This window comes from Coregonus clupeaformis, chromosome 8, assembly GCF_020615455.1.
Source record: "Coregonus clupeaformis isolate EN_2021a chromosome 8, ASM2061545v1, whole genome shotgun sequence".
Lineage (NCBI taxonomy): Eukaryota > Metazoa > Chordata > Actinopteri > Salmoniformes > Salmonidae > Coregonus > Coregonus clupeaformis.
Genome location: NC_059199.1, coordinates 57,285,868 through 57,299,070, shown reverse-complemented (window position 1 = coordinate 57,299,070; position 13,203 = coordinate 57,285,868). Strand labels below are relative to the sequence as shown.

The 13,203-nt window shown below is 41.9% G+C and overlaps 1 protein-coding gene across 1 annotated transcript; it reads right to left on the bottom strand.

Moving 5' to 3' along the window:
* Positions 1-3,727: 3,727 nt before the first annotated feature.
* LOC121572005 (piggyBac transposable element-derived protein 4) lies at positions 3,728-12,579 on the bottom strand. The gene is made up of 3 exons (XM_041883850.2): positions 12,315-12,579; positions 7,918-8,079; positions 3,728-5,879 (listed from the first exon to the last, which is right to left on the bottom strand). Exons 1-3 carry the CDS (start codon positions 12,443-12,445, stop codon positions 4,115-4,117), a joined length of 2,058 nt encoding a protein of 685 aa, XP_041739784.2. The 5' UTR covers positions 12,446-12,579; the 3' UTR covers positions 3,728-4,114.
* Between the last annotated feature and the right edge of the window lie 624 nt (positions 12,580-13,203).

The following is a 13,203-nucleotide window of genomic DNA, read 5'->3' as shown; positions in this document are numbered from 1 at the left end:
GTCTGCTAAAGTGACTAAAATGTATAGTGTATTTATTGCATTGGGGCTATGGAGGGGGCGGAGTGAAAAGCCAGCAGCAGGCCGTGGGACACAACCCCCTTAAAAAAACAAATCATATTTGGTTAGTAGAGACCCTACTGAGTTTTGCCCACCCCACTTTAGACAGGTAGAAAACGCTGTTTGGGTCTTTGCGTGTCAAAAAAGATTGCATTCATTTGCATCACATTCAATGAGAGACTTTTATTTTGAAGGCAAACCTTAAATTCAACTATTGTGGCTAATCCTTATTGTGTCTAGCTTCACATAGGTGGGTCCGACCATCATTAATCAAATAACTTTTATAAATTAGGGGTATTTTAGATTATGACACCATAGCTACTGAAACAGATGGTCGTTTCGCTGGTTTTGGGGAAGAACAGTGTTTGCACCCATCAGCTAGTTGTTAGCTTTTTTTATGGCCATCAATGTCCCAGAGCTTGGGGAAGTGTGTCTGCGTTCAAGTGCAGCAGCAGCAGGTGCGCGAGACAAAACTTTACCAGCATCATAGCATACGTATCGGTAAATCGCTGTGACATATGAAAAAGGAGTGATAGTGTAATCAATGTGTAATAACTACGTAAAAAATGTATTAACGTGTTCAATTATGTGATGTGCAGTCCTATTCAGGTCCTGATTGGTCAACAAGCTTATGACGTATCTTTTTTGACAAGCAAAGACCCAAATGGCGTTCCATAGAAAAGTTCTCTACAAGCCTAAATGTATCCCATGTACAGTCAATTACAGTGTATTGAATTGGCAGCTATAGAAGGGGCGGAGTGAAAAGCCAGCAGCAGGCCGTGCCACACAGTCCCCCTCCAAAACTGCTTAGTAGAGACCCGACTGAGTACTTCCCACCAGTTTATATGAGACAGGTATTAAAGTTCTTTACAACCCAATAAGTATCCATATACTGTACCATGTATTGCACTGCAGTGAATGCAGTGGGTGGAATAAGGAGTCACCAGCAGCACTGTATTAAACCCATTTAATACAGAGACCAATACAATTTTTGCAGACTCTATTGAGTAATTCCAATAATATATATTTGGTTTTTATTAAAAGTGTATTTCTTTAAATATAGCCCTACACAGCATACCAGTGTTTGTGTAAACTTTTTAAAGCAATGGTATGAATACGACAAATTATCAATGTATTTTTTCAAAGGTGGTAGCAATGCTGTGGGAAAATCGTTGTACTGCACTAGTGCAAAAAAAAAGAAATCAATATTCCCCCAAAAATCAGCGCTCATGCTGCCAGCATAATATCCTGCTGCAAAGAGAACGGTAATCTTGATTTCTTTGTTCCTATTTCTGCTTTTTTCTTCGAGTGGCTTTCCGGCAGACTAGAGGCTTTGTTGCCTTTCAGTTTGGAAAGTACATTGCACATTTGTAAAAAATAAAAAATACTCGGAAAATGGGGGGAAAATTGTACCACCATCTAACCCTATGTATACACAGTATCCCACTATCCCCAACACCCCACCACTCCTTCCTACTACTTTGGCCCCAACAGATCCTACACCCTTCTCTCAAAACTCCCTCTAGTTCTTCTGCACTAAAATCTCTGATACCCAAAAACTTCTCTACTGCTGCTACTACCAATTCAATCTTCTGGGATTTCCTTTCCATTTGTGCAGTCCAATTAATGACCATAGCAATAAACACCAAGAAGCCAACCTTACTAAAGCACAAACTGTTCAGATCACTCTGTACCAGTGGAGGCTGCTGAGGGGAGGACGGCTCATAATAAATGGCTGGAATGGAGCCAATGGAATGGCATCAAACACATGGAAACTAGTGGGAAACTCGTCTGAAGTTGGGCCCCAACTTCAGTCGATCCACCTGAACACACTCCTTTCAGCGGCACTCCGCTCCAGAGAGCGAAGCAGGTCACCACTTTCGTCCCGAGTCTCGAAATGCGCAGCGCCCTCTACCTCTGAGCAGCAGACACATAAAAAAAATTCCACCTCTGGATACTTTGACCGAATTGACAGAACCCAATTCCTTCTTCACCCAGCCTCTCTCTACCACAAACGTTCGGCAAAAAGGCATGGGTCCACTTTCTCCACAAATCGTACTCCCACTGGGCCAGTCATCTCTGGCATTTTTCTGATCATTGAGGTAAGGCTCGGAAACCGTCACCTGACCTGAAGACGCTGGTTCTTCCTCCTCACTTTTGTCAGGTTCAATTTCACGATCCGTCGACTGCTCATGGTTTTCAGGCGCGTAACATGCAATTTTATCTCCTGTACTTGACTCAAAGGAGAAAGTACTCTGCTTGTATTTCGCAGTCGGTTCAGGATTGCACCTCGCGCACTTCTTTCTGTCTTGCTTCTTCACACCATCCTCCCTCTTCCTCGCCCGGGCCTCCGACATGAATTCCATCTCCGTGTTGGACTGGGACTTCAGGAAACTCAGTTGCTGCTGCCATGCTCCCTTCCCGATCCAACTAACCCCCTTCTTCAGCTTTGAAGCTGGATGTTGACTCCAGTATTTGGGGGGGGTTGGATGTAATGCTGCGTTCCTAACCAACTGGGAAGGTGGTAAAATTAGTCCTTAGATGAGAAAACTAAAGGCACAACTTAAATTCGAGCCAATATCTTAAAAAAACAATATTGCTTTTTATAAATAATGTTTTGTTGCATTTAACTGCCCAAAATTCTGTTATCGAGGTCATATCCTTAGTGGGTTACGTCAGAGTTCAGCATGTTGGAGAAGCTGGAGCCTAGGGATGATAGACGAGTTTCCCACTAGTAATTAGCAGTTGGAGGGGCGTTCAAGTGGATTTTTCCAAGTTGTATGTGGTAAAAAACACCTTCCCACTTGGTTATGAATGCAGCATTAGCCTGAAAAAGTAATGAGGGGATTTGATTAAGATGCTGTGGTGATACTGATGGTTTGTCGGGACTGACTGTTTCTACAGTTGTGGCTAAAGTGACTTTACGTAGCAGGTTAGGATAATTAATAATAATAACTTGGTGGGTGCTTATATTTGTCTTATTTCACATGTAAAAGTGTGTAATACGCATGTGTGAATTGTAGATGTGTTTTTTGCATATCCCACTCTCCCTGAGACACCCTGAGAGAGCGGAGTCACGGCCAGGGATTCGAACTAGCGACCTTTCATTTACTGACCCAACACTAACCGCTAGGCTACCTGCTGCCCCGAACCATTGCAGGTTAGGAGAATGAGGTTAATGTTAGGAAAAGGGTTAGACTTACTACAAGCTTCACTCTGTTGATCTACGTGCATACGTGCACCGGGGTGGAGTGTTATTTTTGAGTAGCACCTTTTGGTAAAACAAAATAACCCTTACTACACAGTAGAAAAGAGAAACTCAACAAATAATATACAAGGTTGGTTCATCTTAGAGGTAGATTTGCTATGTTTCTTGTAATAACTACTCTTGCATAAAGTATATTTAAAAAATAATTACACTAAAACAAGGTGAGAAAAGCTGGGATCTTTTGAGGTTGATTCTTTCACACATCTGAAAATACACTGTTAGTCATAGTAGCCTCCACAAATTATGAGCCATAGGGTTGCAATATATGTTTAAGCTCCACATGATTGACCAGTACATTTTAAAACACTTTCACTTGACTCAAATTTAGCTATTACATAAGAGTGGAAAAAGTCAGGCCATGTAATCTGATAAAGATAATTGTGATCAAACAGAAGGCAATGGTGTGATGGTGTGTGCTTGCAGGATTTAATGACACACTAGAATACCAGAACACCATATTGCTGAAGAATAGCAGCACAAGTTAATAACACAAGTTATTTACAAATATTACATCCCAAAAACAATATCTGTAACTTTTTCCCCTTCTCATTCAGACTTGGCAACCACTGCCATGTCAATTTCAAATTGCAGAGCTAAATACTAATTTATGGCCTGATATCATCATCTTGGAAAAACAACACAATATTATTACTCATCATATCAAAAGTCAAAATAGAAGATGAGCAGCATTTTGTTGAAATACACAAACATGTGCAATAAGGCGCAGGTCTAACAGCACTCCTTATCTGCGATGGATAGGGTATAGCTGCACAGGTCTTACAGCTTTACTCAAGAGTCAGAAGACTGATACTCAACTGGGGCCATTCCTTCAAGGTTGTGCCAATCATGAAAGCAATTTCTGTCTGGAATGACACAGAGTGGTACACCACACTCATTGCACTTCCAGGGAGTGTCTTTGGAGTGTCCCGATTTCTTGCAGAGTTCGCAGCGCTTTCGTCCTGCAGAGCTTCTCTTGCTTTTGTCTGCCACAGGCTTGATCGGGACAGGTGTGTGTCCAGTGTTCTTCGGCTTGGACTGAGTCTCAATGGACACCTCGCAAAGCTGGGCCACGAGCGCTTGTGTGAATTCTTTGTGGGTCATGGGCTGCATCTTGTTCACTTTACACAGATCCTTGTGAATGATGTAGCTGTTAGTAGTCGCTATGTCCACAAAATGGTAGAACAATGTTCGGTACCACTTCATTGTTTTGCGGTGGGCTGAGAAGTACGTAATCAGTTGGTCAGATAAGTCAACACCTCCCATGTTTTTATTGTATTCTAGAATGGGGGTGGGTACTGGAATTGACTCATGAGACCATTTGCCATCCTTATTCTTGTGTTTCCTGTTTATTTTCTCCCCTCCATACGCTTGATGAATGGTGGTACCCATCGACACTTCCCGGGCATCCTTCCACTTCACAAAGAGCAGGGAGCCCTCCCTTATCCACCGTAAAGATCCTCTTGGGGATTTCTTGGTCAGTGCATTTTCTTCTGCTCTTGGGAAACCCTGTCTGCCTTCCCGCATGGTACCACACGCTCCCATTTTCATGTCAAATAAGTCCTTGAATAGTTTTGGGCTGGAGAAGTAGTTGTCAAGGTACACATGGTAACCTGAGCCAAGGACAGAGGGCCTTACGAGGGACATCACTGAATCGTAACAAATTCCAAAGCCAACGGGAAACGTGTTCTTGCCGATATACACAGTATAGTCCACTGTATAGCCATTGCTGGAGTCAGCTAACACAAAAATCTTAAAGCCAAATTTAGTGGGCTTTGACTTGATATATTCAATCAACCCATTTCTTGCTTTTGATGCCACCATCCTTTCATCTACAGCCAGGTTTCTATGTGGGTGGAAACAGGACATGCAGGCATGACGAATGTCATTCATTAATGGTTTGAGCCGAAATAGCCTATCATATTCAGGTGTGCCCTTTTTACTGTCATTGACAGCGTCCTCATCAGGATCACTCATGTGAATGTTCCATGATATGATTCTGTATCTATCCCTGTTCATCACAGTAGCTGGAAACGGAATCGAGAAGATGGAGTTTGTTATCCAGTAATCACTGATAGCTCTTGTCTTAACCAGCGCAGTAAAGAAGACCAATCCAATGAATTTGTAAAACTCCTTCACAGTTATATCTATCCACTTAAACTTTTTGCCCCTACCAATGTTTCTAGCCGCTTGTCTATTTGTATTGTCGCAGAGGGTTCTGACCGTGACTTTGGTAAAAAACATTTGAAATAAGTCTAACGGTGAGTACATGGCTGAGGGATCTACTTGAGGTCCAGGAGGTCTGCTTGGACAAAATCTCAAAGGTTGAGGACCCTCATCAGGGTCTTCCTCTGTTTTCCATGGCTGATCTGACTCGGTTGTTCTGTGTGGTAAGCGAGAGGTTTTTCTTGGGGTTGAGAGACGTGGTACTTTGGACTTTAATGAGGGTGAGGCCAGCACTCGTTTGCGTGGGGAATGGGTCTTTGTTGATGGGCTACGCTGTTGGTCTGGATGTAAGGTGCTCAGCAGTGGGGCTTCATCTTCTTCAGTTTCAACACTATGAAAATAAACATTAGTAATGATCAATTCAGTAAACATGTTTTGAACAACACTTCCAATTGAGCGACAGCTATGCCATCGGTATTGGTCTTCAATTCACTTTAAAACTTGAAGGTTAAAAAGACGTGAACTAGCTACAGTGCTTATAGAAAGTCTACACCCGCTAACTTTTTTCACATTTTGTTGTGTCAGTGCCTCAGAGTTTCATGCATATAAATAGGGATTTATTTCACTTATCTACACACCATACTCCACACTTAAGGGAAAGTTTATTTTTTTGGAAAAAATATTATATATAAAAAATACAAAAACTGAAATATCATATTTGGATAAGTCTCCACCCCCTGAGTCAATACTTGGTGGAAGCACTTTTGGCAGCAGTTACAGCTGTGAGTCTGTTGGGATAGGTCTCTATCAACTTTGCACACCTAGATTTGGCAATGTATTATTTTTTACAAAACTGTTCGAGCTCTGTCAAGTTCCTTGGGAGCGTTGATGGACAGCAATCTTTAAGTCATGACACAAATTTTCGATTGGATTTAGGTCGGGGCTCTGACTGGGCCACTCAAGGACATTTACCTTTTTATTCCTTAGCCACTCCACTGTAGCTTTGTGTGCTTTGGGTTGTTGTCATGCTAAAAGGTAAACTTCCGTCCCAGTTTCAGATTTCTTGCAGAGGGCAGCAAGTTTTCCCTCAAGGACTTTTCATGCTCCATTAATTTTCCTTTCTAGTGTCCTGATGAGTAACATCCCCACAACATGATGCTGCCGCCACCATGCTTCACAATAGGGATGGTGTTCTTTGGGTGATGTGCAGTGTTTGCGCCAAATGTAAGGCTTTGCATTTTTTGCACAAGTTCAATTTTAGTTTCGTCAGACCACAAAACTTTTTGCCACATGGCTACAGAAACTCCAGTGTTTTTTTGCATACTTCAAATGGTATTCAAGGTGGGCTTTCTTGAGTAATGGCTTCCTTCTTGCAACCCTACATGCCAGATTTGTGGAGTGCTTGGGATATTGTTGTCACATGCACACTTTGACCAGTCTTGGCCATAAAAGCCTGTAGCTCTTTCAAAGTTGCCATTGGACTCTTGGTAGCCTCTCTGATCAGTCTCCTACTTGCTCGGTCATCCAGTTTGGAGGCATGGCCTGATCTAGGCAGGTGCCATACACCTTCCACTTCTTAATAATCATCTTGACCATGCTCCAAGGGATATTCAAGGACTTAGAAATATTTTTATACCCATCTCCTGGACCTGTGCCTTTCCACCACTTTGTCCCAGAGTTCTATTGAAAGCTCCTTGGTGCTCATGGTTGAGTGTTTGTGTTGCAATTCACTACCCAGCAGAAGGAACCTCCAGGAACTGCTGAAATCATGTGAATCACTACAATTTAACACAGGTGAAGGCCAATTAACTTTGTGTGATTTTGAAGGTGATTGGTTACACCCAAGATAATTTAGGATTGCTATTACAAGGGGGGTGGACACTTATCATACTAAGCTATTTTTTTTACATAATATAATTTTCGCTTGGAAGTTGTGGGGTAGGATGTGTAGATCATTGGGAAAAGTATTTTAATGCATTTTCATTCCAGGCTATTAGGCAACAAACAGTGAAATGTTGAAAGGGGGTGTAGACCTTCTATAAGCATATTGGCTCTAAGACATCTAGGGCTGAATATGGTCTCAGAGCTGTTAGGCTGCGTTTATACAGGCAGGCCATTTCAGACTTTGGGTCGTAAGTGCTGAGAATATACATTTTACTCCTTATTTTATGGGTAAAAATAAAAGGTATGCATGAAGCCTCTTTAGTCGTGAGTCACACCTAGTCTACAGATATTTAGGACACCCTCATGACCTGTCCTAACCAGTTAAGAGTTACCAGCAGGTGTCTTGATAATAGAAAAATGCAGCGAGTCAAATGCAGCGAGTCAAATATTTTTTTGCCGTGGCGGCAATGATTTTGCCGTGGCGTAGCGCCACAGCTAAATGACTGCAGCGGAAACACTGATGGATTATGAAAGTTTGTAAATACCTTGATGTCCTTGTTGACTGTGACCCTTTGCATGGTAACCATGTTTCTTCTGGAGACTCAGAACCATTTACCCCGCTCTCAGATTGGCTCTCTATCCTTGGGGTGACTCTGGGTGGTGAGTCGCTTGCTGATTCATTCGAGTCCTCCTCTTCCCAATCAAGACTATGAAGATAAATATGAACATGTTTACAATAATGCAATTCACTAAGTCAATACTATCACTAAGGCCTAGACAACAGAATACAACTCATCTACATGGGTCCACACATCTACATTTCATGTCAATTCAATGTGGCCGACACCCACCGTCTCAGATCAATCTGAAACTGGGCTCCCAAGTGGCGCAACGGTCTAAGGCAGTGCATCTCAGTGCTTGTGGCGTCACTACAGACCCCCTGGTTCGATTCCAGGCTGAATCACAACCGGCCGTGATTGGGAGTCCCATAGGACGGCGCACAATTGGCCCAGCGTCGTCCGGGTTTGGCCGGTGTAGGCCGTCATTGACTTGCCTAGTTAAATAAAGGTAAAATACATTTTAAAAAACTAACTAGTTCTGAAGTTAGGTTTACAAACTGAGTAAAGTATGCCTGCCAAATAGTTTGAAAAGAAATAATAATCTGAAAAATTAGAATTCATATTCAAGTATGTCATTTTGATTTCAGATCTTTTTAATGGAGTGGCTGCGGATCAGACTTTTCCGGACCTTTCCTCCCGACTGCTAAAGCTCCCGAAGATCCTCCACTCCACTAGGCAAAATATCTGCTTTGATTTAAACTAAATACGGGTAGGCTATGCTACAGTTTGTTAACACCATCTGGTTGATATGCAGATGCTGCATGGATGTTTCACCAGTAACATTTGAATAATCATCATTCACGATTGAATGTGAGAAATTAGGGAGATTATCTACGAATAGAACAGAGAATGTGCACAAAGTAGAGAATCCTGCACATGCGCAGAAGCCCCAGCTGCCGGGAAGCGGGGTCCAGAAAAGTCGGATCTGCAGTCTGTCTTCTTTTAAATACTGACTCAAGCTATTTTTGGACTTTTCCTGTTGAAAAGCAATATCCCAAGTATAAATACACTAAAGTGCAAAATATTATATTTGAGCATTTTTATTTTTTACTTTCTGTGCGCTCTCAAATTACCACCACCACCAGACTGAGGTTCCACAACTGGAAGTGATGTGTGTGCATTGTTGACATACCTAGTATAAACCAGCACACGTACACGCCCACTTTTGCAAAGTAATGCCTTCACTTTGACCTTACGCCTGCCCACATGCTGAAGTTAAAGTAAATCACGTGATAAACGAGTTGAAAAGGAGGCTGTCTTTAATTTCAAACAGTTTTAAAACAGTCACTTTGTCCGAGAGAGATTTACATGGTTATCAAAACGTCACACCAGGGTAAGCCTACACGAAACACAGCCCTTAATTTAAGTTTTTCTAAAATCCCCTATGGGAAAAATGAATGGTGTAAAAACGATTGGAACCATTTCCCTTTTTGACCGCTAGGTTTTATGGGTATTATGACACCTCCACTGTGGGGCTCTATTTCTAACACAAACGATTACATGTTTGATCCAAAATTGTAAAAGATATCATTGAAAAACGAAGGATTAGCTATATTCTGTTTTTGTTTCATATTTATTTGTTCTCGCCTGGCTGGAATAGCTAGTGAAGAACAAAATAACCTAATTGTTCCTCACGGTTGGCAAACAAACATGCTCAAATCAAATGTAAGGTCTGAACCGATCTGCATCGTGGTTATTTCTACTTAAAGGAATACTCCACCCCTCAAACTATTACTCCCAAAAATGTTTTGCATGTCAGCAATCAAGTTGTTGAGATATGTAACTTTGGAAATACAGAAATCTGGACCATATGATGCATTTTGATTCAAATAATGAACTCATCATCAAGTTTTGATTATTTGAATCAGCTGTGTAGTGCTAGGGCAACAACCAAAATGTGCACCCCTTGGGGTCCCCAGGATCGAGTTTGGGAAACGCTGGTGTACTGTAACAACTGTGTAGCCCAGGGTTTCCCAAACTTGGTCCTCGGGACCCCAATTAATTATATTTGTGCCATCACTAGCCGGCTACCACCCGGCTACTCAACCCTGCACCTTAGAGGCTGCTGCCCTATATACATAGACATGGAATCACTGGCCACTTTAATAATGGAACACTAGTCACTTGAATAATGTTTACATACTGCTTTACTCATCTCATATGTATATACTGTATTCTATTCTACTGTATTTTAGGCAATGCCACTGACATTGCTCGTCCTAATATTTATATATTTCTTAATTCCATTCTTTTACTTTTAGATTTGTGTATTGTTGTGAATTGTTAGATACTACTGCACTGTTGGAGCTAGGAACACAAGCATTTCGCTACACCCGCAATAACATCTGCTAAATATGTGTATGTGACCAATAACATTTGATTAGATTTTCTAGAACTTTCTCACTCATCATTATTCATGATTCATGCAGGATTATCCATAATCATGGTAGCATCCACATTCATGTAGTGTATAGAAACATATTCTATTCTTATTTACCCCCCCCAAAATTGTCATATTAGATTGTGTAGAAATGCAGGAAATGAGCTTTAGATGCCAAGAAAAATTCTGAGGGAGGACCCCCAGACACCACACCAGGTTATGTCACCCCCACTCCTATAACCAAAGTTGCACCCCTGATTTTTAGACAATACAATTATTATACCTGAGCTACAACAACAGTGCATTGTGATTATTATTATTAGCAAGTGAATACACAATGATTGTCCATAGGTTGTTAACTGCAGTGATAGGCTAATTTCAATAACCGCTCAAACGTCCTGTTTTGTTTCATGCCGAAATAACTGCATAGGCCTACAACCTAGGCCTGATTATGCAACCATTTTAATCAGTTTGGGTCTATTCTCAACAGTTTAGAAGGACAAGAAAGGGAGCTTAGCAGGCCACTCGTGGTGTATTTTGTCAGGATGTAGCCCGGTGTTAAGATAGCCCTACTATAGGAAAACATGGGCTTCTCCTTTCCAACTCCTCGCCCGTTCTTAATGCTGTACACTATTTTACATTCAGCAAGCAAGAGCAAGCGTGCATCTCTCCTCCAATAGGCTAAAGAAAAAAGGTTGAAAGAGGCCAGGTGCGTAATTGTGCAACAGAACAAAGACAGACGGGCTCGAGATGTAACCTATAGCCTAAGTAGATGCATATGCATATTTAAACAATAAGGCCCGAGGAGGTGTGGTATATGTCCAATATACCATGGCTAATGGCTGTTCTTAAGCATGACACAACGCGGAGTGCCTGGACACAGCCCTTAGCCGTGGTATATTGGCCATATATCACAAACCCCTGAGGTGCCTTATTGCTATTATAAACTGGTTACCAAACCTAATTAGAGCAGTAAAAATAAATGTTTTGTCATACCCGTGGTATATGGTCTGATATACCAATCAGCATTCAGGACTCGACCCACCCAGTTTATAATAGGCCATAATTCATAAGCTCAATGTTAGGCTTAATACTTCAGTGAATATATCCAGTCAATTTACACAGTGAAAGAAAACAAGTTTATCAGATAACGAAATCATAGGTAGCTACACTATGTGCGCTCTCTCCCAGTCTACACAGCTGGAAAAGCTACCATGTTTCCGTTTTTTTAGGGACCAGAAATGTATCCTACCTAGGCTACAACAACACAATGTAATGAAGAATGATTTTGTTTTCAAGTGAAAAAAGTTAATAGGGCCTGATAAACTGAAGTGGACTCGGCAAGAGTGCCATTAGCCTGAGCCCAGAGTAATATCAAACTACCCCAAAAATAGACCACAGCCTGTCGTTTCCAATGTGAACAAATTAATCCTAGTGGGCAGAACAAGCAAGGAGGTGGACAGACCCAAGCACGAGCTAGCGAGATCCTATTGGCGCGTTCTAACAGACCTTTGCATATTTCTGTTAGGGAACGCCTACTCTGTGAAGTGCGCGTGTGTAATAACTAAATTGGCCTTTGCGCGTCTTCTAAACAACGCAATTTTTTCCAACTTTGGCAAAGGGTAAAGTCTACAAAACTTAGTCCACTCTGTTCGTAACAGATTATAGTTTTGGGAACAGAAAACTGTATTGAGATCAACTGTTTCATCGATGACAAAATGTGCAGAATGTCGGCGGCCTTATCCATCTCGTTCGATCTTCTCCCACTGCCCGCCACACTGTGCTTCCAGTGGAAATGCCAAGCGGATGCTTCACATGTTTACATCCGGTAAAATATTTGTCTCATTGTTCTAAATGGTTCTGACGGATTCGGTGAGAGCTCGGCCCCCCAGTGTGTTGACTGGGTACAGTATGCGCTCTGGAAGTGATTATTCCTACTTACGCGTCCTCATGTGGATCCACTCCCTCCTGATAGTCGAAGCTGAAGTCTTCGTCTGCAAGGTAACTATCATCAGACCAATTGCTTCCTTCCTCGCTTCTATCGAAGTCCTCCATCTCGGTGTCGCTTTCCATTGTAGAATCAATCAATTTCAGCTATAATGTTGTGGACAGAGCTACGGTCTAAAACGTAGACACAAATTATTCGGCTACTACACTATCACGTTAACAACGTGCAGCTTCTTCGCGTGAGTTTCCGGCAGACTGGACGCGCTCTTCTTCTTCTATGATATAATGGCGGTCCGCAAACAAACGTTAAAGGTGCATGCCGCCACCTACTGTGCTGGAGTGTGTGGTCAATCACGGTTTACAACATACCTAAATCCTCCTTCCTAACTCAGTACTTCTGAGAAAATAAAAAAGAGCCCTACTAACTTCTAATAGACCCTCCCCCAAATCCCTTCCAAACCCCCAACCTCAATGACCCTACACTTCAATCTTTCCCTCTCTAAAAACACATGCTCCACTGTTTCATCGACCATACACTCCAGACAAAAACCATTCACATGCTTGCCAACCAGATGTAATGACGAGTTCAATGTACAATGTCCTAATCGAGCAAACACCACATCTTCCTTCCTAATCTGACCTTTGAATCTTGGTCCACCAACCTTTCTTTGGAGGGCATATAAATGCCGGCCCTTGGGCTCAGAGTCCCATCTCTTCTGCCACACATCTATCAAAATGGCTCTGATCTTACATTTGGCCTCACCTCTACCCAGTGGAACATTAATATAAATTATATCTCGTTTCAAAGCTATTTTGGCTAACTGGTCTACAATTTCATTCCCTTCCACACGGTGTAGGCCGTCATTGTAAATATGAATTTGTTC

What these genes read in the sequence shown, in the direction of transcription:
- LOC121572005 (XM_041883850.2), bottom strand. Translation starts at nt 12,445, where the DNA reads ATGGAAAGCGACACCGAGATGGAGGACTTCGATAGAAGCGAGGAAGGA. An exon ending in GTGGATCCACATGAGGACGC is followed by an intron (nt 8,080 to 12,314) that starts GTAAGTAGGAAT and finishes TTATCTTCATAG; the next exon opens with TCTTGATTGGGAAGAGGAGG. An exon ending in CAGTCAACAAGGACATCAAG is followed by an intron (nt 5,880 to 7,917) that starts GTATTTACAAAC and finishes TTATTTTCATAG; the next exon opens with TGTTGAAACTGAAGAAGATG.